This window comes from Stegostoma tigrinum, chromosome 38, assembly GCF_030684315.1.
Source record: "Stegostoma tigrinum isolate sSteTig4 chromosome 38, sSteTig4.hap1, whole genome shotgun sequence".
NCBI lineage: Eukaryota > Metazoa > Chordata > Chondrichthyes > Orectolobiformes > Stegostomatidae > Stegostoma > Stegostoma tigrinum.
The window spans coordinates 9,160,055-9,183,162 of NC_081391.1; the positions used below are offsets into that span (position 1 = coordinate 9,160,055).

Here is a 23,108-nt window from a genome sequence, read left to right on the forward strand (position 1 = left end):
CACAAAGGCTATCCCTGTTCTATTTAATCTTTTCTCTTAGGCCAGAATCTTAGCTGCAAGAATTTATTTTGTTCCGTTATGAAAGATTTAATAGCGAAGCAGTCAGGAAACAATGATAACACTGGACACCTCAGCATGGATTTACAAAAGGGAAATCATGCTTGACAAATCTACTGAAATTTTTCAAGGATATAACTAATAGAGTTGATAAGGAGGAACTGGTGGATGTGGTTTACTTAGACTTTTGGACGACTTTCGTTAAGGTCCCACGTAAGAGATTAATGTGTAAAATTAAAGCACATGAGACTTGGGGGTAGTGTACTGACATGGATAAGAGAGCTGGTTGGCAGAGAGGAAATAAATAGCGGGAATAAATGGGTCATTTTCCAAGTGGCGGCTAGTGACTAGTAGAGATTGGACCCCAGCAAATGAAATATATTAATAATTTAGATGTGGGAGCTAGATGTAATACCTTCATGTTTTCAGATGACGTAAAACTGGGTGGGAGGGTGAACTATGAGGAGGATGCAGAAATGCTTCAGTGTGATTTGACCAAGTTGACTGAGTGAGCAGAGATGGCAGATGAAATATAATGTGGATAAATGTGACGTTACAAAAACAAAGTTGCTAGAAAAGCTCAGCAGGTCTAGCAGCATCTGTGAAGAAAAAGAAAGAGTGAATGTTTTGGGTCCGGTGAAGGGTCACCAGATCCGAAACGTTAACTCTGTTTTTCCCTTCGCAGATGCTGCCAGATCTGCTGAGCTTTTCCAGCAACTTTGTTTTTGTTCCTGATTTACAGCGTCCACAGTTCTTTCGGTTTTTATAAATGTGACATTATTTTGCTGGGATCAACACTAAGAAGGCAGATTATGGCCTGAAATGGATACTTCGGGAAAGGATATAATGAGACCTGGGTGTCCTTGTATGTCAGTCACTAAAAATAAGCATTGCAGATGCAGTAAGCAGAGAAGAAGGCAGCTAGAAAGTTGGCCTTCAGAGAGACAAAATTTGAGTACAGGAATATTTTGCTGCTCTGAACCAGAATTTTCATATTTCACTTTCTAATTTAAGCCAACAGCACAGAACTATTCAGCAAAACATATCTGTGGTATAAAAGTGATTTGGTTGCAATATAAACAATGATGGAAACTGTTTGAGTAATTTTTTCATCCTCCTCTTTCTTCAGCTGGAATAAACTGACAGAAAGGTTCTTCAAAAACTCCCCTTGGCCTGAGGCTGAAGCTATTGCATCCATATGTCGAAATGGTATGGTGCTTGGGTTTTCAGCTTGTGCATTATGACATACTTTGGTTAATGTACTAATTCATAGACTGCTTCCTGCCCATAGAACAAGTTTCCTGAAAGCCAGGTAGTGAAGGAGAGAACTGGAACTTAATCTTTACACACCTTTATAAGGTTTTATTTAACATCAATACATGATACATGCATGCAGTTCTAAGCCTCACCACCTCTGTGTTTGTCTGCCATTATATATTTAAGAACAGAAGTAAATCTCCAGACACCCACCGCTTGAATATAATCAACATATTTGATTTCATACCTGGGTATCTTTGTACATAGCTTTATAAGGACTGTAATGCTGATTGTTTAACTGTATTTCTTCATTTTTCTAATTTATATGTAAGTACTTTTGTACCTAAGATGGATACAGAAATGGCAACTTTGTACGCTTTTTGCTGTACTCACGTACCCCTGACTTGAGTACGTGACAATAAACCTAATGCTAAATAACGTGAGATTATTAAGTCTATAACAAAGAATCATTCCTGTTTAAATCTCATAACACAAAATGCATTGTTTATGATTCCCGAGGGCACCCGCTTGCTTCACACACGTTTATTTGACCTTGAAGTATGATGGTCATCAGATTTGAAGAATACTGGGATCTAAATTTATCAACTTGTGCCCAATACCCAGGAATGAAACAGCCACAACAACAGCAAATTCTTCAGGGCAACAGCCTGATCTGACTTTGCATCAGACCTTTGCTGAATTGATCAGACCCTTTATATTTCAGGTATTCCTGGCCTGAAGTGAAACGCAGTATTTCAATATTGAAATAGAAATTCTGTAAGCAGTTCCAATCAAATGCTTAAATTCGTTTAGTCCAGTTCCTAAACTGCGACCTGCATTTTTGAGTTTTGAATTGGTCCCTTAAAGTCAGGGCTGCTGCTTCTAGATACTGAAAACAACTGAGCATCTTTGGTAATGTGACCTCCCTTTGTAACCATTCATGTAGGGCTTAAAATGAGGCATATTCCACCCGACTCCAACCTCCACCTGCTACTCCCAGCCCATTAGGCAAGCTTCATTTTGACACCTGATGGGTATCCCTGACTATCCTGGGTTTTGATGGTGAAATATAAGGATATATTTTCTGTGGTTCTCAAGCCTGATGTATCATTGCAGCTTCATGTGCAACCAAATCTGGGTCACATTGGAATGCTGTGTGAAATTTTGAAGTTTGAATTGAAACTTTATTTGTAAGTATTTTGGTTGCTGTTTAAGCAGAAGAAGAGATGAAAAGAAGGTTTCCGAAAAGGGAACAGAACTTTTATTTTTAAAAAAATGCATATCTTATGAGTTGTAGATATCTCCTAATGTGCTGAATAATTTACAACATCTGGAATATAGGACAAATACCAAAGTCCAATGTACTGTGTATCTACCTTCTAAATGATCTTTTGCAGATGCTGTTTTCCTTATTCTGTACAAAGAACTCTACTACAGACACATTTATGCTAAAGTCAGTGTAAGTCTGAAACTCCATCATTTTTATTTGCTGAACATTTTAACTGTGTTTAAAGTATAACATTTTACTTGCTATTTTTACATCCATCCCTATAGTTGCACAGCTTTTCTTCGTAGTTTTGACATTTACGCCAGTTATTAATTTAAAGTGTCATATATTAAATAAGAACTTTTGGTCTTCTTTATTGGAAGTGACTTGGACTTGCATTTTGCTATACGAACTCTTAAAAATTTAATTAGCCAACTTAATTGGCACCACCAACCACTATCTTCAACTTTCACTGATTCATCACCGACTCTCAGTGGCAACACTGTGTACCAACTACAAGGTGCACTGCAGCAGCTCATGAAAGCTTTTTTGGCAGCATCTCCCAAATCTGTGACCTCTTCCATTGAGAAGGACATGGACAGCAGATGCATGGGAAGATCACCACCCACAAATTCCCCTCCAAGCCACACACCATCCTGCTTTGGAAATATATTACGGTTCTTCTGCTGTTGCTGTGCCAAAATCCTGGAACTCGCTTTTTTACAAAATTGTGAGTGTCCTCACACTCCAAATACTGTAACAGTACAAGGAAGCAGCTTAAGGACATCTTCTCCCGGCTAGTAAATGCCGTAGACAGTAAGGACCACAGATGCTGGAAGCTACAGCCAATGAATATGGAGTTGGAAAAGCATAGCTGATCAGACAACGTCTGAGGAGCAGCAAAATCACCGTTTTGGGGGGTCCTGATGAAGGCTTTCAGCCCGAAACATTGACTTTCCTGCTCCAAGATGCTGTTTGACCACCTGTGCTTTTCCAATAAATGCTTGTCTTGCCAGCGATGTCCATATCATGTGCATGAATAATAATTATAAAAAAGCAAACACCTAGTCTGTTCTGTAAAAACAAAATTTTATGAAAATCTTTTTAAAAAGTCAGCACATCCTTCCAATTCTGTAATATACAAGCTTTTATTTTGGCTTGAGTTCCTGACAGTGCAGGTCATTGTGTTCTGTATGGTCTTCATTTTTTTTATTAGAGAATAGTCATTGTGATTTTTATGGACCAGCCCATACCTCATGAAAATATGTTAAGATAGTCTAGACCCTAACCTTTTTCTTATTTTAAAGGTGAGTGTGAGGCATTGAATTCAAAGTATAAATCGATTGGTTAAACTACTTGACATTAAGCAAAAAAATTTCATTTTTAAACTGCAGATAAAATACAGACAGAATAAAAATTAAAGAGTTGGCTTAACTGTAACCCCTGAAATGCTTAACAAATTAATATATATTAACTACTACGAGTTAACCATTCCAATATTGTAACATCCCATAAGCCCACTTGGCAAAGGCAAATTCAGTAAAATAGATTGTCCCACATACAGTTCTAGCAGAGAGAACCCCAGCTTTTAGCTTTTACAGGGAGAAAGATAAGAACTCCCACATCTGGCCTCAAGACCCCAGCAACTGTAGAAGGTTGAATCTAAATTTTCTGGTTCTGTTGAGTTTGACCTCACCCATTCAGGCTGCTTCTATTGTTTCAACTTCTAAAAAAAGTTAAATGTCTCACTAGCTCTTTATCAGCTTTGAGCAGATTGGTCAACACCTTTGTCTCAACATTTCCTCAAAAAAAACCAGAACACAATAGAGCTCTTAATGCCATGGTATTGTCACATGATGTCTTTGCTATTGATCTGTGGCAAGCTAACATTAATTATTTTGAAATTCCACAGCGCAGTGCAATGTAGTCAGTAGTTTGGTATTACCTTATCAAAAGGTTGTTGAGTAGAGCGCCGACGGATTTTAATCTTCTGTGCATTCTGCAGAGCCAATTAAGCAAGAAGTACGATTTGGGAACAATTCCTGTCATACTCACTAGTTCGGTTTCCTTTCTTTTCTAGGGAGGACCTACATTGGAGCAGAGATTTGAATCATATTACAATTACTGCAATCTGTTCAACTACATTCTGAGTAAGTACATTTTGTTGTAATAAAATCTTAATTCGCTCTTTTACTTGGTCCTGATCCCTGTACAAAATCATATGGGTGGGGTGTGGTACTTTTGATAGTAAGAGAGAGAATGGAGAGCAAACAGAACATTGTGAATACAGCCGTTATTACTGAATAGTAATCTGCCTTTGTGTCAGTAGAGGTTGTCGACATGGTTGACACAAGGAGCTGAAAATGTATCAGCAAAAAAACTCAAATTGATACAGAAAGTGTTGGAAGTACTCTGGTCAGGTAGCATCTGCGGGAACAGAGTTAACATTTACGGTGTTTCATCAAAATAGGTCTCCAACATCTATTGTATTTTGCTGAGTAGCAAGGCAGCACAAGTCTGAATTAATATTAACATGCTTTGTGTTGGAGTAATTAAAATACATTAGAACAGAAAAACACTTAAAGTGAATAACACCAGAGCTATCTTTTGATTTATCTATACCCAAAGCATGAACCAACACCCTATCCTCCTCCAATATCAAAAGCCCCAATGTACATGGACTCTATGGCACACAAACAGACACATGGGTCCATCTTGCTGTTTGTTTTCTATCCCCAACTTCATTAAGGTTTTGTAGCCAGAGGGTTCTGATAGAATGTGATGGGACCTTGTATCAAAAGCAAATGTGTCTAACAGTTCTATCTAAGCAGATAAAGAAAAAAATACGGAAATATTCTGGGATACCAGTTATAGCAACACAAAAGTAATTAAACGGAAATAGTGCATCTTAACTGCATATGCAGCATGCATGAAGAAATGGTTTGGGAATCTTTGAGGTAGAACAGCTGACTACTAAAAAGTAATTGCAGCAGAATATTCTCTTGTTCTGATCAAAGAATCTGAGGAACACTGCAGCTGTGATAATAGATTGAGAGTCTCTGAATTATTAAATTTTCAGATCTGTAGGCTCAGCTCATTTTAATCAGAATAATCTCATCCCTTTCAGATGCGGATGGTCCAGTTCCCCTGGAGCTCCCAAACCAGTGGCTGTGGGACATTATTGATGAGTTCATTTACCAGGTGATTTTTCTGGCTTTTCATCAGACCAGCTTGCCTGAATCTGCACAGAATATTACTTTTCTGCAACCTGTATTGCAGGATATCCTCAAGGAGCTGAGGGGTCTTCTGTACTTTTGAGTCTCTGCAACAACTGGCATTTGGGTTCTGCCTTTTATTGAAAATTGGCAGCTGTCACCCAGATCATTAGAGTGCATCCATTCAAATGGATGAAGCTGGATAGGAAGTCATCAGGAGACTCTTCCTTTCTTGCAAAGCACATGTTCTGTTTGTGTTCGAAACCACTTCAATGAAGAGCAGAAATAACTAGTAATGTTTACAACTATGGACTGAGTCCAGATTCAGATTTAGTATATTTTGGAATCTATCTTATGCCTTCAGCCTGTTGAATGACTCAAGTCAGATTGTTGTGAAGAGAAGTGCATGATGAGTAGATTACTTTACCTATTTTCTCTTGGATTTGTCCTGGAACAAACCTTGTTCTGCAACACTTCCTTTTAACTTCTTCACTGCATCAGGTCTGTGGTTGCACACGTGGACCAAATGAAGGAATAAAATACATCTTGGTATTACCTGTTGTAATTCTGATGACAAAATAGAGACTAAAGTGTTAGGAATGTCATACGTTTTATACATTTATGAAAATGTGTTTTTGCTTGACTGCCCTGCAAAAATGGCCAGTCAGCAGAGATATGACCTACATCTGGCTAACCATGTTGATTTTCTTCCATTGAAAACTCTCCTATGTACAGTTCCAGTCTTTCAGTCAGTACCGCTGCAAAACAGCGAAAAAAACAGAGGAGGAAATTGACTTCCTGCGGTCAAATCCCAAAATCTGGAATGTTCACAGTGTCCTTAATGTCCTCCATTCACTGGTTGACAAATCCAACATCAACCGGCAGCTAGAGGTCTACACCAGTGGAGGTAAGTGCAGATGATACTGTATTCTGTTAAGTCATGGGTTTTCTTAGTTTTAAGTCTCCCTTGATATCCCACATCTCCCCTCCCCTCGCCTGTGTTTCAGGACTGAACATCTTGGGGAAATTTCAGTTAGTATTTCCTGATAAAGCTCTTGAACTTGAAAGCTATTTATTACTAGATTGGCTTATTAACTGTGCTTATTAAGTAATATCTGTTACACTTTATTTCTGGGCATTAGACTACTTGTTCGTTAGTAGCTGAAATGCAGAACAAGCTGACTTTTTCTCAGATTCAAGTGCTCCTTCACAGTTTGCAGACCCATGAATGATCTGCATACTTTTTTTTCCTTTGTAATTCAATTTCAAACACTTGAATTTTGTTCTGCTATATTTTCCCATCAGTTGTAGGATCTATATTTTCATACAAGTGATATTCCTCTTTTTGCAAAAGAGTCACATTTAAATGGTGTATTTCACAACCTTGAGTTTTCCCAAAGTGCATCATGGTCAATTAAATGCTTGTAAAATGTAGCCACTGTTGTGAGCAGGTTCCCACAAAGTATTGTAAGTTCACAACCAGATTGTCAGTTGTAGGTATTGGTTAAAACTGACTGCCCTAAAGTTTGCATTTACTCTTGTATTGACATCTACTACTGTTCATCTCATTACAGGAGATCCTGAGAGTGTTGCTGGGGAGTATGGACGTCACTCTCTATATAAAATGCTGGGATATTTCAGCCTGGTAGGGCTTCTGCGTCTCCACTCACTGCTTGGAGATTACTACCAGGCTATCAAAGTGCTTGAGAACATTGAACTCAATAAAAAGGTGTGTCCCTTTGTAGCACATCTGCACTGCTTCACTGAGCATAGTTAACCTGCTCATTTTAACCATTGGATTCAAACCAGTGGTTAGTTTGTTACGTAGCTGTTGTTGAGTGGGAAAAGACATTACAGGAAACAAGAGTTCAAAATATCAGAGAAATTGCAAATAAAAACACTGTAAGCCAAACACAGCACTGACGCCAGTCCCTCTTCCAGTCCGTGTAATCAGTTAAGAGTTAATAATGTTTGAATTAATGAAGGGAGATAAAAAGAAAAGGAGCATACACATCTGCTAAGAAGTCGCACTGGCCTTGGAATTAGAGTAATTTCAAAGCTTTTGCAGGTACAAATAAGCTTCCTGAAAACTGCATTATAATTTCCAAACAGGTTTTCCATTTCTGCTTATCTTGAAACCGTGAACTTGGCAAACTGGCTGTATAAATTTGTGGGTGACAGCAATTCTTGTTCTTTTTAGCAAAAACATTTGCAGTTTTCTCAATAGCTCCGCGAAGCTACACATTACGCAAAGCCTACGAAGATTCTGCTTTAGCTCTTGAGTCCATGCTGATTAACAATTGTGTGAACTAATTGCTGCCAGAACCTTCATACTAGATTGGGAAAGTTTCCAGAGCCAGTGGCTCTTGTACGAGTGTTGGAGTTCAGGCTGAACTGTGGGCTTTTTAAGGTTGGTTAGCTTGGCCCACTGCCAAAGCTGCTGAATAATAGCCATGTGGAATGTACCTACACAACCATATTGTCTGAAGAAATCATTGTTGCCAACATCAGAGAGCACAACAATGAAGGATAATTTCATCTTGTTCATTTGTTTGCAGTCTTTTTCTCGAACAAACTCATGGCTCGGGACTATTTGATTAATTTAAAATAGCTAATAAAATGAAAACTAAAGTGCTGTAAATTTAAATGCATTTCACTGCCTTTTCACATATTGGCTTCCTACCCTAGTCCCAGCACTGAATTCCAAACTCTTCCTGATTGTCCCCACTTCCTCTTGAAACAAAAACAAAGTTGCTGGAAAAGCTCAGCAGGCCTGGCAGCATCTGTGAAGGAGAGAACAAAGTTCACGTTTCGGGTCCAGTGACCCTTCTTCAGAACTCAAACTAGCCCCTCTTGAAAGATTGCTAATCCTCACTAGTGAGGGTGAGTAGAACAAGATTCCACCCTTTCTTCTTTCGATTTGATATCTGAGATATGAAAAATGTCATATGAAAATATTCAAAAGTGTTCCAACTCCAGCCCCACACATTCTGCCATGATAAGCCTGTAATGAGTCTCAGGGCTCAGGTAACCGGGAGGAAAAATGATTAAACCCAACTCATCACTTTCCTTTCATCACCCTAATCAAGAAAGAATATTATACCATGTTTTCTGTGCTCAATAAATGTACAAGAAGGTTGAAGTAATTGTTTTTCAGTTATGCATACCTGGGTTTTAAAATAAGATGCCTTTTTATATATCACTTTTTGTTCAATCCTATTACAGAGTATGTACTCCCGAGTACCAGAATGTCAAGTCACCACTTATTATTATGTGGGCTTTGCCTACCTGATGATGCGCCGTTACCAGGATTCTATTCGTGTTTTTGCCAACATATTGCTGTACATTCAGAGGACCAAGAACATGTTTCAACGTTCAACCTACAAATATGAGATGGTAAACCTACAAAAGAAGTGTTACTTATCTGTGATGTACTTTTCATCTGAAGTTGGTTAATTTGAATTGTTTAAAACAATTTTAGCGCAAAATGGAGGGTCACTTTATTTATATTAGTTCATTAAAGTAGCCAGCCTTTTCACATTTTTACAAAGCCAAAAGCTCTGAATTAGCAGGTGGTACTAGCTATGGTAATACAGGACAGGTTAGATCCAGACTGAAACCTGGCTTGACAGACCATTTGCTTTTTTAAAAGTTTACCATGGAGCTTAGTCACTGAACCTATTCATAATTTGTACCTCTAATAAAAGAGCATAAACATTTATTATACAAAAGTAAAATGCAAACTATATTACACTAGACGAGAAAAATTTAGTAGACATTATTACAAACATCAGAAAGAAAAATGAATCCCATTTATCCGAGCAATAACCTTGGAGGGACAGAAAGCTGAGTGAGGAGTTGTCCCATCTCTGAATTAAAGCTTTCCTGCTCAGCTGGCACAAGTATAATCAATTGCCATTCACCAGATGTTTTTCACGTTCACTAGATGCTTTCTTTTTAAGTTGCTGTCTTTAAGACCATTAAAACAAAGTGCTAACTCAGATCACCATCACTTAATATGTGTTCCCTAAACCCCTCTCTGTGTCTTTCACAGTCATTGAGATGTTTGACCTGGAAACAGATCCTTTGGTCTAACTAATCCACGCCCACCAGGTATCCTAAATTAATCTACTCCCATTTTGCTAGCATTTGGCGCCCATATCTGTCTTAAACTCTTCCTATTCATGTACCCATCCAGATGTTGTAATTGTACCAGCCTCCACCACCTCTTCTGGCAGCTCATTCCATACATGCACCACCTCTGCTTGAAAAAGTTGTCACTTAGACCCCTTTTAAATCTTTGCTCTCTCACCTTAAACCTATGTGCTCCAGTTTTGGACTCACCTACCCTGGCGAAAAGACCTTGGTATTCACTCTATCCATGCACCTTGTGATTTTATAAACCTCTATAAGGTCACCCCTCAGGCTCTGACGCTCCAGGGAAAATAGCCCCATCCTGTTCAGCCTCTCCCTGTGGCTCAAACCCTCCAACCCTGGCAACATCTTTGTAAATCCTTTCTGAAACCCTTCAAGCCTAACAACATCTTTCCTCGAGCAGGGAGACCAGAATTGGAATGCTGTATTCAAAAAGTGCCCACACCGACATCCTCCTTAATTTTGTTAAATGATTCAAAATCGCAACGTTGTTTTTCTAGCCTGGGGCATCCATTTAAATGCTCCCTCTCTGTTATATAGTATTCAATGAGCAGACATTGGGATTACTGAACAGTGGTTGAGACCAACCTCAAGTAAGAATGTATGGAAATAATTCCAGAGAGAATTAAAACCCCATTTTCTTCTCTTTCCCATGCCCTTTTCAAACCTATCTATAGATAAACAAACAGAATGAACAGATGCATAGTCTGTTGGCAATCGCCTTGACACTGTACCCAATGAGGATTGATGAGAGTATCCACACACAGCTACGAGAAAAATATGGAGACAAAATGCTGCGTATGCAGAAAGGGTAGGTTCTGCTATTTGTATCAGTTTCCATTTATTTATATGTTGCAGTTATTCAGCAATGACTCATCACCCAATGTGCATTGATGTAGCACCTAGAAGGGAATAAAATGTCATAGAATCCCTACAGTGCAGAAAGAGGTCATTCAGCTCATCAAGTCTACACCTTCCAAAAAGCATCCTATCCCTGTAGCCCCATATTTGTGGCTAATCTACCTAACCGGCACTTCTTTACTGTGGATGGACGCTGGAGCACCTGGTGGAAGTCCATGCAGACTTGGGGAGAACGTGCAAACTCCACACACCCAGTGCTGGAATTGAACCTGAATCCCTTGCATTGTGAGGCAGCAGTGCTAACCACTGAGCTACCATGCTCACCCCAGACCCTTCACAAGAGCATTCATAGATAATGTTCATGACAGTGAAGATAATAGGGCAATCAACCACAAGATTGATCAGCCAGATAAAGTTTGAGGCAGATAGACAAAAGAGGGAATTTTTCTTATTGGCCCCAAGCATTTGAGCACCAGGCACGGCTGTCAATGGTGGAGCAATTAAAACTGGGATGTGCAACAGAGTTAGGGTTAGAATTGGAGGAACTCCAATAATTGCATTACACAGACTTGCAGAAATGAGGAAGTTTGAGACCAGTGGCGAAGGGATTTAAAAATGATTCCAGTAGCTTTGTGAGATAACAAAGTGTGGAGCTGGGTGAACACAGCTCCACACTTTGTTATCTCGGATTCTCCAGCATCTGCAGTTCCCATGATCTCTTATCCAATAGCTTTGTGCATCTCCATTATTCAATTGTTGTCTTTAAGATGATACTTAAGTTGAAATGCCTAGTGGCTAATTGTAATTTTTAAATGGGGCTGTGCAAGAGTGAAATAATTGGCAACGTTAACATCACCCAGCAGTTGGAGAGCTGTTGGGAAGTGCTGTGAATGGAAGAGGTGCCCTGATTAGGGTGTCAAACCAGTGTTTCACTACAGTCATAGAGTCATACAGCACAGAAACAGACCTTTTGGTCCAACCAGTCTCTGCTGACCATAATCCCAATCTAAACTAGTCCCACCTGCCTGTTCCTCACTCATATCCCTCCCAACCTTTACAATTCATGTATTTAGCCAAGTGTCCTTTAAATGTTGTAACTGTGGTCACATCCACCACTTTCTCAGGAAGTTCATGGATTTTTAATGACAATAAGATAAATTCATGATCACCGTTACCTGACACTAGCTTTTAATTCCAGATTTATTTAATTCTAATAAGTTAAATTTCCCAACTCTTATGCTGGGAGTTGAACTTGTACACATGGATTATGAGGAGGTCTCTGAATTATTAGTCTAGTAACAACCATTACGCTACAATTCCTGTTGTACTGAATTTTGCAAAATTACAATTTTGGCCTGGGATTTCTGATTAAAAATGACCAGTTCTTTCAGTTTTGAACCGCGTGCCAAATTAATTGCCAAAATAATGGGACTGTTAGCTCAATTTCTGCAAACCCTGCAGTCAGGATTTTGTATTTGTTTTCCTGCCCACTTTGGTAGCTCTGTGTAAAAAGGATTGGGAGCTGGTTGTTCAGTGTGTTTGAAATCTGCACTTGCATTATCGATTGCATGTACATTATTTTAACACTAGCTGAAGGAACTTTAGATGTCTGAAATTGAACTTTCTTTACGGCCTTAAATTAGGACAGACATAAGATTAAAATCAAAATAAATGAAAAAGGCAGCATTAGTCAGAAAGTATTACTTCAGAAACTGATGTCAATAATAATAGAAATGCATGAATTAAAAACTCAGTTGTCAATTCAAATCCCATTTATTATTTCATGGTACTTTTAGTGGCTCTCAGTTACACGAGAGGTGATGTTCCAGTTCTTTGAATTTTGATGTTTTCTATAACAGCTGAGAAAGAGAAACACTTGAAACATACAAGATCCTGAGCGGCCTTTACAGGGTGCCACATCTAGAACTAGGGACACGGTTTCAACATAAGTGGCCACTGTTTCAGATAGTGATAAAGAGACTTTTTTTTCTTCCTTCACGGGCAGTAAATCTGTGGAACTCTGCTTCAGGTGCCTTTGAGAAAAGAGAGAACCTCAGCTGTCAATTCAAATCCCATTTATTATTTCATGGGACTTTTAGTGGCCCTCAGTTACATGAGAGTTGATGTTCCAGTTTTTTGAATTTTGATGTTTTCTGTAACTACTGTAATCAATGGGAAGAATAACCATTTAAAGTATTTCTTAGAATATTTTTAGGACAGATATTGATTGATTTTTGATAAATAAAGAGATGAAAAGTTAACAGAGGTTAGTGGTAATGTGGAGTAATCGATCAGCAGTGATCTTCTTGAACACAGGAGCAGACTCTAGAGACTGAATAGCCTCCTCCTTCCAGTCTGAATGTTGAAATAAGATAATCCAAAATGATAGGCTTATAATTTTGTCTCTGAGCTTTCCACCATTGATTGTGAAAGAATAACAACCCAGGAATTTTTTTCCTAACAAGAATTTTTGAAGTTTTTTTTCTTCAGTCCTACAGTAGCATTCTGTCCCATTTCCCTGCAGATTTTTTTTTAATCACAGTCTTGATACAAAGACAAGACTGTTAAAAAGAGTTCTGATTTTATTTGGACACCTGAAGTGATAGCTCTTTGGCTTCTGAGTTAGAGGTTTCTGAGTTCAAGAGCCTGCAGAGATTTGAATAAATAATCAAGGCTGATGCCTCTGTATAAAGTGCCGCCTTTCTGATGAGTTGCTAGACCAAAGCCTTGTTTGCACTCTTAATGATGAGATACTTTTCATCCATCTATTTCAGAGACAGGCTGAGGAGTTTTTCCTGGTGTCCTGGCCTACATTTTGTTGTGATCAGTATCTAAAACAAATGATTTGATTCTTGCGGGAGCTTGCTGTACCACATTTCCTGCATTACAATAGTGCCTGCACTTTAAAAGTACTTTCAATAGCAAGTTGCCAAGTGGGAAGGGTCGAGGGTATTTCATGAGAACCTTAATCAAATAATGTTTGGTGATGATACACATGGAATAATAAAACCATAAGACATAGGAGCAGAAGTTAGGCCATTCAGCCCATTGAGTCTGCTCTCCACCTTTCAATCATGGCTGATAAGTTTCTCAACCCCATTCTCTCGCTTTCTCCTGTGATCATCAAGAACCTATCTATCTCTGTCTTAAATATACTTGATAGCGTGGCCTCCACAGCCTTCTAACACAGTGAATTCCATAGACTCATCACCCTCTGGTTGAACAAGTTTCTCCTTTGCTCAGATCTAAAAGGTCTTCCCTTTACTCTAAGGCTGTGCCCTCAGATTCAAGGCTCTCCTACCGATGGAAACATCTTCCCAACATCCACTCTGTCCAGGCCATTTTGGGCGGCCCAGGAATGGTCAGAGAAGATAGGTTTAAAGGATGAAAGAGATATAGAGGTATGGAGAAATGTAGGCTGGAATTAGAATCATAGAATCCCGATAGCTTGAAAGCAGGCCAGTCAGCCCATCGGGTCCAAACCCAGACCCAACTGCCTACCCTAACCCCATAAGCCTGTGTTCTCTGGGGCTAACCCATCTAGTCTGCACATCCCTGGATACAATGGGCAATTTAGCATGACCAATCCACCTAGCTTGCACATCTTTGCACTAGAAGGAAACTGGAGCACCTGAAGGAAACCCATACAGATGCAGGGAGAATGTGCAGGCTCCACACAGTCAGATGCCAGAGGGTGGAATCGAACCCAGGTCCCTTGGCACCTAGGAACAGCGGTGCTAATCACTGAGCCACCGTGCTGGCCAGAACCTAGGGCCTCGGCATCTTGAGGTATGTCCACATCTTTATCAACATCATTAAACCATTGCACCCAGGTTTTCTCTGCAGATATTGGACATTTTTTTCCCAAATAGCAGCTCCCGACATCTACCATTTGTGGAACTGCACTGCACAAATTTTTTTCACCCTGGCAACTTGCCGCAAAATACCACCCCTTATTTACCTTGGTCACACATCTTGTAAACCAGGCTGTTATGTGGGACTGTCTCATGTGCTTTTGTAAGCCATAAAAATTGAGAGAGACTGTATGACTTGCTTTGTTTGTGTTACCTCCTTTAAAGGAAGTCTAAAGCCAAACGTCACCAGGTTATAGTCCAACAGGTTTGTTTGCAATCACAGGCTTTTGAAGTGCTGCTCCTTTGTGAAGAATTCACCTGACAAAGAAGCAGCACTCTGAAAGCTTGTGATGTCAGATAAACCTGTTGGACTATAACCTGGTTTCATGTGATTTCTAACTTGTTCACCCCAGTCCTACACAGGCACCTCCACGTCATAGCTCCATAAAAGAGAAATCTAAAATGAATCTTATGTCTCCACTGTCCCCCGAAGCCCACTACCTTCCTCTGCATCAGATATGCATCTGCCTTTTAAAAATGCAGTAGACTCAATTTGAGCCCTGCGATTTTCCACATTCCAGAAAGAATGAGGAATTTGTGCTGTAACATTGCCACCTACTGGTTTTATAGAGTAAGACCCAAGGATCTCAATATTCATCTCAGAATTGATAGTTTCAGAGCAAGTCATCTGAAGTTGCTCAGAAACTACTTCTGGATGTACAAGTAGAATCTCTTTTGGTTCTTTAACATTTCACCTTGAAAACTTGCCTGCTTTGATTAATGATATGAGGTCCCTGATGATTTGTCCACTTAGGGTCATAGAAATGTGCAGCACACAAACAGACCCTGCGTTCCTACTCGTCCATGCCGACCAGATAGCCTAAATTAATCTAGTCTCATTTGCCATCATATGGCCCATATCCTTCTGAACCCTTCCTAATCATATACCCATCCAGATGCCTTTTAAATGTTGTAACTGTACCAGCCTCCAGTACTTAGTAAGCATGTGGACAATAGGGTTAGAAATTTGATGTGTACAGGAGATGTAGTCTAGTTCCAGAATGTTGTTCTAGATTACCGTACTCCATGTTACTCCATGAGGCTTCTCTTGGCTGCCGGTTAAGAAATGAGGTGGACTCTCAGCTAGTCCCTCTCATTATAAAATGTTGAGGTATCAAGATGGCTGCTATTATTTGAGCACTAATGCAGCATGACAACTGCACGTATTTTTCAGATTTTAACTACATTGTAAAAATTAAAATGCTCCTGCTGAAACCATAATCCTTAAATGGTTTGCTTTTCAATTATTTGTTTTTATTTTAAATGACCCTCCCCCAATATGTTTTCAGTTCATCTATAACCCTGCTCTTCTTTTATTCCAAATAGTGAAATGCAGATTTTTGAGGAGCTGTTCAGCTTTGCTTGTCCGAAGTTCCTGTCACCAGTGGTACCAAATTATGAGTCAGTCCATCCTAACTACCACAAAGAGCCATTCCTACAACAGCTGAAAGTGTTTATGGATGAGGTACAGCAACAGTCTGTACTGTCCACTATACGCAGGTATGTCCAGAAGTAGCTGGTACCAGTGCCATCCGTGTTTATTTAGTGGTATGTAAAAGATGCCATGCCCAGCTACATCTGATTAACTAACTCATCCTGAATTAGCCATTCCCCAGAAACCAGTGAGTACCTTTTTGAGGAATTGAGGGATGAAGTTAACTGGTAGTAGGGACTGGAGAGGGAGGGAACGAAAACTGTTCGGTAAAATAAGCTTCTAGAACATAGAACGTTACAGCACAGTACAGGCCCTTCGGCCCCCCCAATGTTGTGCCGACCCGTCATACCGACCTCAAGCCCATCTAACCTACACTATTCCATGTACGTCCATATGCTTGTCCAATGATGACTTAAATGTACCTAAAATTGGCGAATCTACTACCGTCGCAGGCAAAGCGTTCCATTCCCTTACTACTCTGAGTAAAGAAACTACCTCTGACATCTGTCCTGTATCTTTCACCCCTCAATTTAAAGCTATGCCCCCTTGTGCTCGCCGTCACCATCCTAGGAAAAAGGCTCTCCCTATCCACCCTATCTAACTCTCTGATTATTTTATATGTTTCAATTAAGTCACCTCTCAACCTTCTTCTCTCTAATGAAAACAGCCTCAAGTCCCTCAGCCTTTCCTCGTAAGACCTTCCCTCCATACCAGGCAACATCCTAGTAAATCTCCTCTGCACCCTTTCCAAAGCTTCCACATCCTTCTTATAATGTGGTGACTAGAACTGTATGCAATACTCCAAGTGCGGCAGCACCAGAGTTTTTTGTACAGCTTCATCATAACCTCTTGGTTCCGGAACTCAGTCCCTCTATTAATAAAAGCTTAAACACTGTATACCTTCTTAACAGCCCTGTCAACCTGGGTGGCAACTTTCAAAGATCTGTGTACATGGACACCGAGATCTCTCTGCTCATCTACACTGCTAAGAATCTTACCATTAGCCCAGTAACTCCTACCAAAGTGCATCACCTCACACTTGTCCACATTAAACTCCATTTGCCACCTCTCAGCCCAGCTCTGCAGCTTACCTATGTCTCTCTGCAACCAACAGCATCCTTCGTCACTATCCACAACTCCACCGACCTTAGTGTCGTCTGCAAATTTACTAACCCGTCCTTCTACGCCCTCATCCAGGTCATTTATAAAAATGACAAACAGCAGTGGACCCAACACCGACCCTTGCGGTACAGCACTAGTAACTGGTCTCCAGGATGAACATTTCCCATCAACTACCACCCTCTGTCTTCTTTCAGCAAGCCAATTTCCGATCCAAACTGCTATATCTCCCACAATTCCATTCCTCCGCATTTTGTACAATAGCCTACCGTGGGGAACCTTATCGAACGCCTTGCTGAAATCCATATACACCACATCAACCGGTTTACTCTCATCTACTTGTTTGGTCACCTCAAAGAACTCAATAAGGTTTGTGAGGCACAACCTTCCCTTCACAAAACCGTGCTGACTATCCCTAATCAGTTTATTCTTTTCTAGATGATTATGAATCCTATCCCTTATAACCTTTTCCAACACTTTACCAACAACTGAAGAAAGGCTCACTGGTCTATAATTACCAGGGTTGTCTCTACTCCCCTTCTTGAACAGGGGAACCACATTTGCTTTCCTCCAGTCATCTGGCACTATTCCTGTAGACATTTCCCATCAGGCTTCAAGCTTCTGTCTCTCAACAATGATCTCCTTTTCATGGATGCATTTACCCAAGGACTGCAAGTGCCATTCTGAAGTAATTTTGACTCGGGGTGGTATAAATGCAGCTCAGCATTGAAATCCTGGAGTGTGACTTGGCAGCAGGATACAAGATATTTTATATATGTTGTCTTGGGGCTACTTTTTCAGTTTTCAGAAGCTACTTTTTCATTCCTGTCGTAGCTATATGAAGCGTCTTTAATGTTTATAAAGTATCATCAGTTTCAATGCTAATTTCCTTGCTGCCCACTCACTCTTGCTTGTTACCATCTCTCCCTTTCAGCTTCTTAAAGCTGTATACCACAATGCCTGTTGTCAAACTGGCTGGATTTCTAGACATGACTGAGCAGGAGTTCCGCATCAATCTATTGGTCTTCAAGCACAAGATGAAGAACCTAGTGTGGACTAGCGGGATCTCGGCCCTGGATGGTGAATTTCAATCTGCTTCAGAGGTTGACTTCTACATTGATAAGGTTAGATTTACCTGCAGAAGAGCACTTTTGCATTCTTACTCTGTACATGCTGATAGCCATTCCTCCTTGACTCTGACAGCTTTTCAACTTGTGACCCAGGGGATAGGTTCCCAATCCATGGACCTAGGCACTGTTTTCCCCCTCCAATGAGGTTGTTATGCAACAGTGGCAGGACAGCCTTGAGTGGAAATAGAGGGTCAGCCGTGAAAAAGTTGACCCTTTTAAATCTTTCTCCTCTCGTCTTAAAAATATGAACTCCCCTACCCCGGGGAAAAGACCTTGGCATTTTACCTTATTTATGCCCCTCGTGATTTTATAAACCTGTATATGATAATCCCTCAACCTGTTCCACTCCAGTGGAAAAGATATTCCAGCCTCTCCTTTATAATTCTAACTCTCCAGTCCCAGCAACATCCTGGTAAATCTTTTCTGAATCCCCCTTCAATTTAAAAATACCCTTCCTGCAGCAGGGAGACCAGAATTGTACACGTTACTCCAAAAGTGGCCTCACCAAACATCCTGTACCACCTCAATATTAAATTTCAACTCAATGGGATGAAGGCAAGCATTATAAATGTCTTTTTAACCACCCTCTGGCACAACTTACAAAGAACCATGTACCTGAACCCGTAGGTCTCTCTGTTCTGACAGGTAACAGACTAAGATTGAACATGGGCCTGTGTGTAAGCTGCAAAGTATTGAACCTGGCCGAAACCCACAAGAGATAACTTGAATTTCTGTTTAAACCATGCTTCTCCGTTGATTTTCAGGACATGATCCACATCGCAGATACCAAAGTGGCACGGCGATATGGTGACTTCTTCATTAGGCAGATTCACAAATTTGAAGAGGTGATGCTTTTAGTTTTATTTTTCACTTACTGTCTTCATTGAGCTCTTTTCAGGCCATCTAGTGACATGATGAAAGATGGATCCACCTTGACCGAGCTCCTGAGTTGACCACAAAGTAGAATTCAATGAGCTGTGTAACATGGTGGCGCAGAGAGCTAATTTTGGAGAGTGACTTGCTCACCCACTCTCTTCCTTTGGCTCTCTTTGAATGGGATTGTTGGAGAAGACTGTTGACTTTTTGGCGAATGTTGAATACTGTCGGCAAAGGCCTTCGATATATCAGTGTTTGATGTGACACCGGTATCATAGATTCCAACAGTGTAGAAGTGGGCCATTCAGCCCATTGTGTCCACTCCGAACCACCAAAGAGCATCCCACCCAGACCCACTCCCATAATCCTGCATTTCCCATGACTAACCCACCTTGCCTGCACATCCCTGATTACTGGACAACTTAGCACGGCCAGTTAGCTTGCCTGCACATCTTTGGACTGTGGGAGATAACTGGAACACCTGGAGGAAAACACACGCAGAACGTGCAAACCGCACACAGACAGTCACCCAAGGATCAAATGAAACCCAGGTTGCTGGCGCTCTGAGACAGCAATGTGAACCACGGAGCTACCGTGCTGCCCGTGGTAGATCATTGGTAACCAGTTAGAGTCTTCACTGAATTTGAAATCTTGGCCATGTAGTGATGTTTACAAAATTTTTATGGGGTATTTTTGGTGTCCCAATAATGCTATAAATTGGAGAACCCAATCAGGTATAGTTTAGGAATATGCCTGAAAGAACTCCTTTTGTAGTACATGGTGAAAATTTTCTATTTGTTTGTTCAAACTTGTGGCCCATGATTGCCGTTTCCCTTTTTGGCCATCTTCTATGGAACTGCATCCATTGTTCTCAGTTTGAGAATGACATTTCGAAAAGTGTTCTGTCAACAATCAGCAGAGGCAGTTTTCATTCTCTACAGAAAATTTAAGAAGAGTTCCTAGCGTTCAGGAAAATTTATTAATTTTTAATATATTTAGTGTATATTGTCCCTTTAAATATGAAGCTCTTCCAGGTGTTTCAGGGTGCAAAGAGCAAGATAAGTCATTGTTTCATACAGGTTTGTCTTGCCAGGAGCTGCAGTTTTACCAACAGTCATCAGTCTGCAAAAGTCCTTCACAAATTGCAATGAAGAGACAGGCCAGCTTCTGCACAGCTCTAATTGAAACAGCAAATTAATAATATGTTGTGTTTTGTAATGCTATGGACCAGACCTGACCACCTCAAAATATTTTAAGGAGGTAGCCCAGAGCCTAATTTTTTTCATATTTTAAAGGCAAGTGTGAGGTGCTGTGATCCAGATACAATTCGATTGGCCAAACTGCTCGACATTAAGCAGATCACAATTTACTCAATCACTGTAGTTAAAATACAACAAAATAAAGAAGAGTTTGGAATAAGAATTCCACAGAACTCTTACAGTATAATAGATACAGTAACAATTATTAATTAACTGTTCCAATTTAGTAACCTCCCATAAACACACCTTGTGGCAAAAAGGCACATTCAGAAAATTCAGACATTTTGTCTCACATACAGTCCAGCAGCTTAGGAAGTGAATCCCCAGATTTTGGCTATGATGGAGGGAGGGGAAAAAATAGCTTTCACTACTTCAAGCGTACAACAGCAACTGCTGAAATTTAACTTAAAAATCCTTGATCTGTGAGACGTTGATCACACTCACTCAGGCTGCTTCTGTTCCACTTAAACAACTTGTGAGACCTTGTTTTTTTTTATCTTCCATGGACTGCTTGATGCCTGTCCCCCAGTTTCTCTGTAAACAAAACCACATGATTCTTAAAGCCACAGCATCGTCACAGTAGAGCACCCATTGCTATAAAGGTATGCCAGGATGGGGGTGGACTTACTTTACGAGCCAGAATGTTTTGTAACCAGTTTGTTTCTATTTTTGTAGCTCAACAGAAGTTTGAAAAAAATCAACCCCCGGTAATGGAGCTTCTGTTCCCACAGCAGCCAAATTTCCTGCACCCGAGAACACAGTGACTGGTTGTTGTGCAAAGTTCTCCTGTAACTTTTGTTTTTGATTTCTGAATGGCCAGCTGCATTGCTTGGTTGTATGTGATCCATAGACGCAAGTGTGTCAAAGCTCTCAAACTACCATTTATACCTTGGTAACAAATTTGCTGGCCTTCCATAAAATAAGACAAAGAACTGCAGGTGCTGGAAATCTGAAACAAACCAGAACGGAAATTGCAGGGGGGAATCTCAGCAGGTCTCAAGAGAAACAGTCAATGTTTTGGGTCCAATGACCCTTCATTCGAAGATTTTAAAGAATTATCACTAGGCTTGAAATGTTGAGTCTGCTTCTCTCTTCAGAGATGCTGCCAGACTTGCTGAGTTTCTCCAGCAAATTCTAATCTTTGATTGTTTTCTCTCTTGTTTTATACTGTATACAGCTCAAATCTTAGCCTGCTTTTCTTTCCCCCTTTAGTGTGAGCTGATGCTGGCATTTTGTGAGGGATGTTGTGAACATTAAAAAAAAAATCACAATGCCTTGGGCTGTATGTATTATAAAATAATAAATGGTTACTTTATTACAAATCTTCAAATGTGTTACAATCCTAAATGAGTCAGCACCTCATGATATTCAAATGTTCTGGTGCTCAGCATAAATGCAGACAGTGCCATAAAAACACATATTTGCTGCCCATGTCTTGACAAATTTTCAGGTGAATTTGCACTGCATGGACTGAAGTATCATTGTCTCCTTATTGTGGACAACTGGTTATGAATGGACCCACCAGCTGCCTACAACCACCTCCTTGTCTGTAATGTATTCATGACTGATTTCATGTCCTTTGATAATCAGGATGTGTTTGGATATTCAAAATAACACCAAATCTTTCAATAAAAATGTAGTTGTACTTGTCTTTTATTCCAGAATATTAGCGGTCTGAGTGTTTCATATTACTGATTGTTGAGTGAAGCCCAGAACATGCAACAAAATCTAACCAATGTTTGGATAAAATAAAAAATGCAACCGAACTGTGAATCTGTGAATGTAATTTGTATTTGGAGTGATTTCGACAGAACAAATGGATTAAACAGTCTTTCCTCCATATTGGTCTTAAGTTATCCTCTGGGAAAGCACCAGCCTACCTCAGTTTGGAGTGCTTCTGTCAGAAACCTAGTGTAATTCTAGAGGACAATAGGATCTCTGCATATACTTTAAAAATATCGCATGATCTTTGGGTGACTGATACCTAAAATATTCTTGTTCACAGGAGCCATTCCAATGCCCATTCTTTCCCTGAAAAACCAAAACTCTGTCTGTCTTGGCCTTCGTTTCACTGATAATGCGTCCACAACCCTTTGAGTAGATAATTCCCATGAATTTCTCCTCTATTCTAAGTGGTCAGCCCCTTGTTGTAGATTTTCCCACCATGGGCAATTGAGGCTTAACATCTATCCTGGAAAGTCCCTCCTGATCTTGAATGTTTCAATGAGATAACCTCTTATTCTTTTAAACTCTTGAGTATAGATCCAGTATATTCAGTCTAACATCAAAGTATATCCTTCCTTCAATATGGAGAGCAAAAAATTGTACACAGTATTCCAGGTGTGGTCTTACAATAGCCTTATTTGATTGTAGTATGACTTTTATTGTTTGTTCACTAATGCCCTTTAGGGACGAAAACTCCAACCCACCAACTCTGACAACATTTTTGTAAATATTTTCTACACCCTTTCAAGTTTAGCAGCATCTTTCCAATAGATGTATTTTATCAACAGTTACATCCTAGCTGATCTGTATCATGGTGGCTTAGTCTCTCGCACTGCTG

The 23,108-nt window shown here is 40.0% G+C and overlaps 1 protein-coding gene across 1 annotated transcript in view; it reads left to right on the forward strand.

Moving 5' to 3' along the window:
* eif3s6ip (eukaryotic translation initiation factor 3, subunit 6 interacting protein) overlaps nt 1-22,311 on the forward strand; it is a 30,884-nt gene extending 8,573 nt beyond the window's left edge. The window contains exons 4-15 of the mRNA XM_048521428.2: nt 1,187-1,266; nt 2,712-2,773; nt 4,662-4,731; nt 5,709-5,782; nt 6,532-6,703; nt 7,371-7,525; nt 9,022-9,192; nt 10,629-10,762; nt 16,053-16,226; nt 18,215-18,404; nt 19,175-19,255; nt 21,221-22,311. Of these exons, the coding sequence (XP_048377385.1) occupies nt 1,187-1,266; nt 2,712-2,773; nt 4,662-4,731; nt 5,709-5,782; nt 6,532-6,703; nt 7,371-7,525; nt 9,022-9,192; nt 10,629-10,762; nt 16,053-16,226; nt 18,215-18,404; nt 19,175-19,255; nt 21,221-21,256 (1,399 nt within the window). The 3' untranslated portion in view covers nt 21,257-22,311. The remainder of the gene's footprint in view (nt 1-1,186; nt 1,267-2,711; nt 2,774-4,661; nt 4,732-5,708; nt 5,783-6,531; nt 6,704-7,370; nt 7,526-9,021; nt 9,193-10,628; nt 10,763-16,052; nt 16,227-18,214; nt 18,405-19,174; nt 19,256-21,220) is intronic.
* The last annotated feature ends 797 nt before the right edge of the window (nt 22,312-23,108 follow it).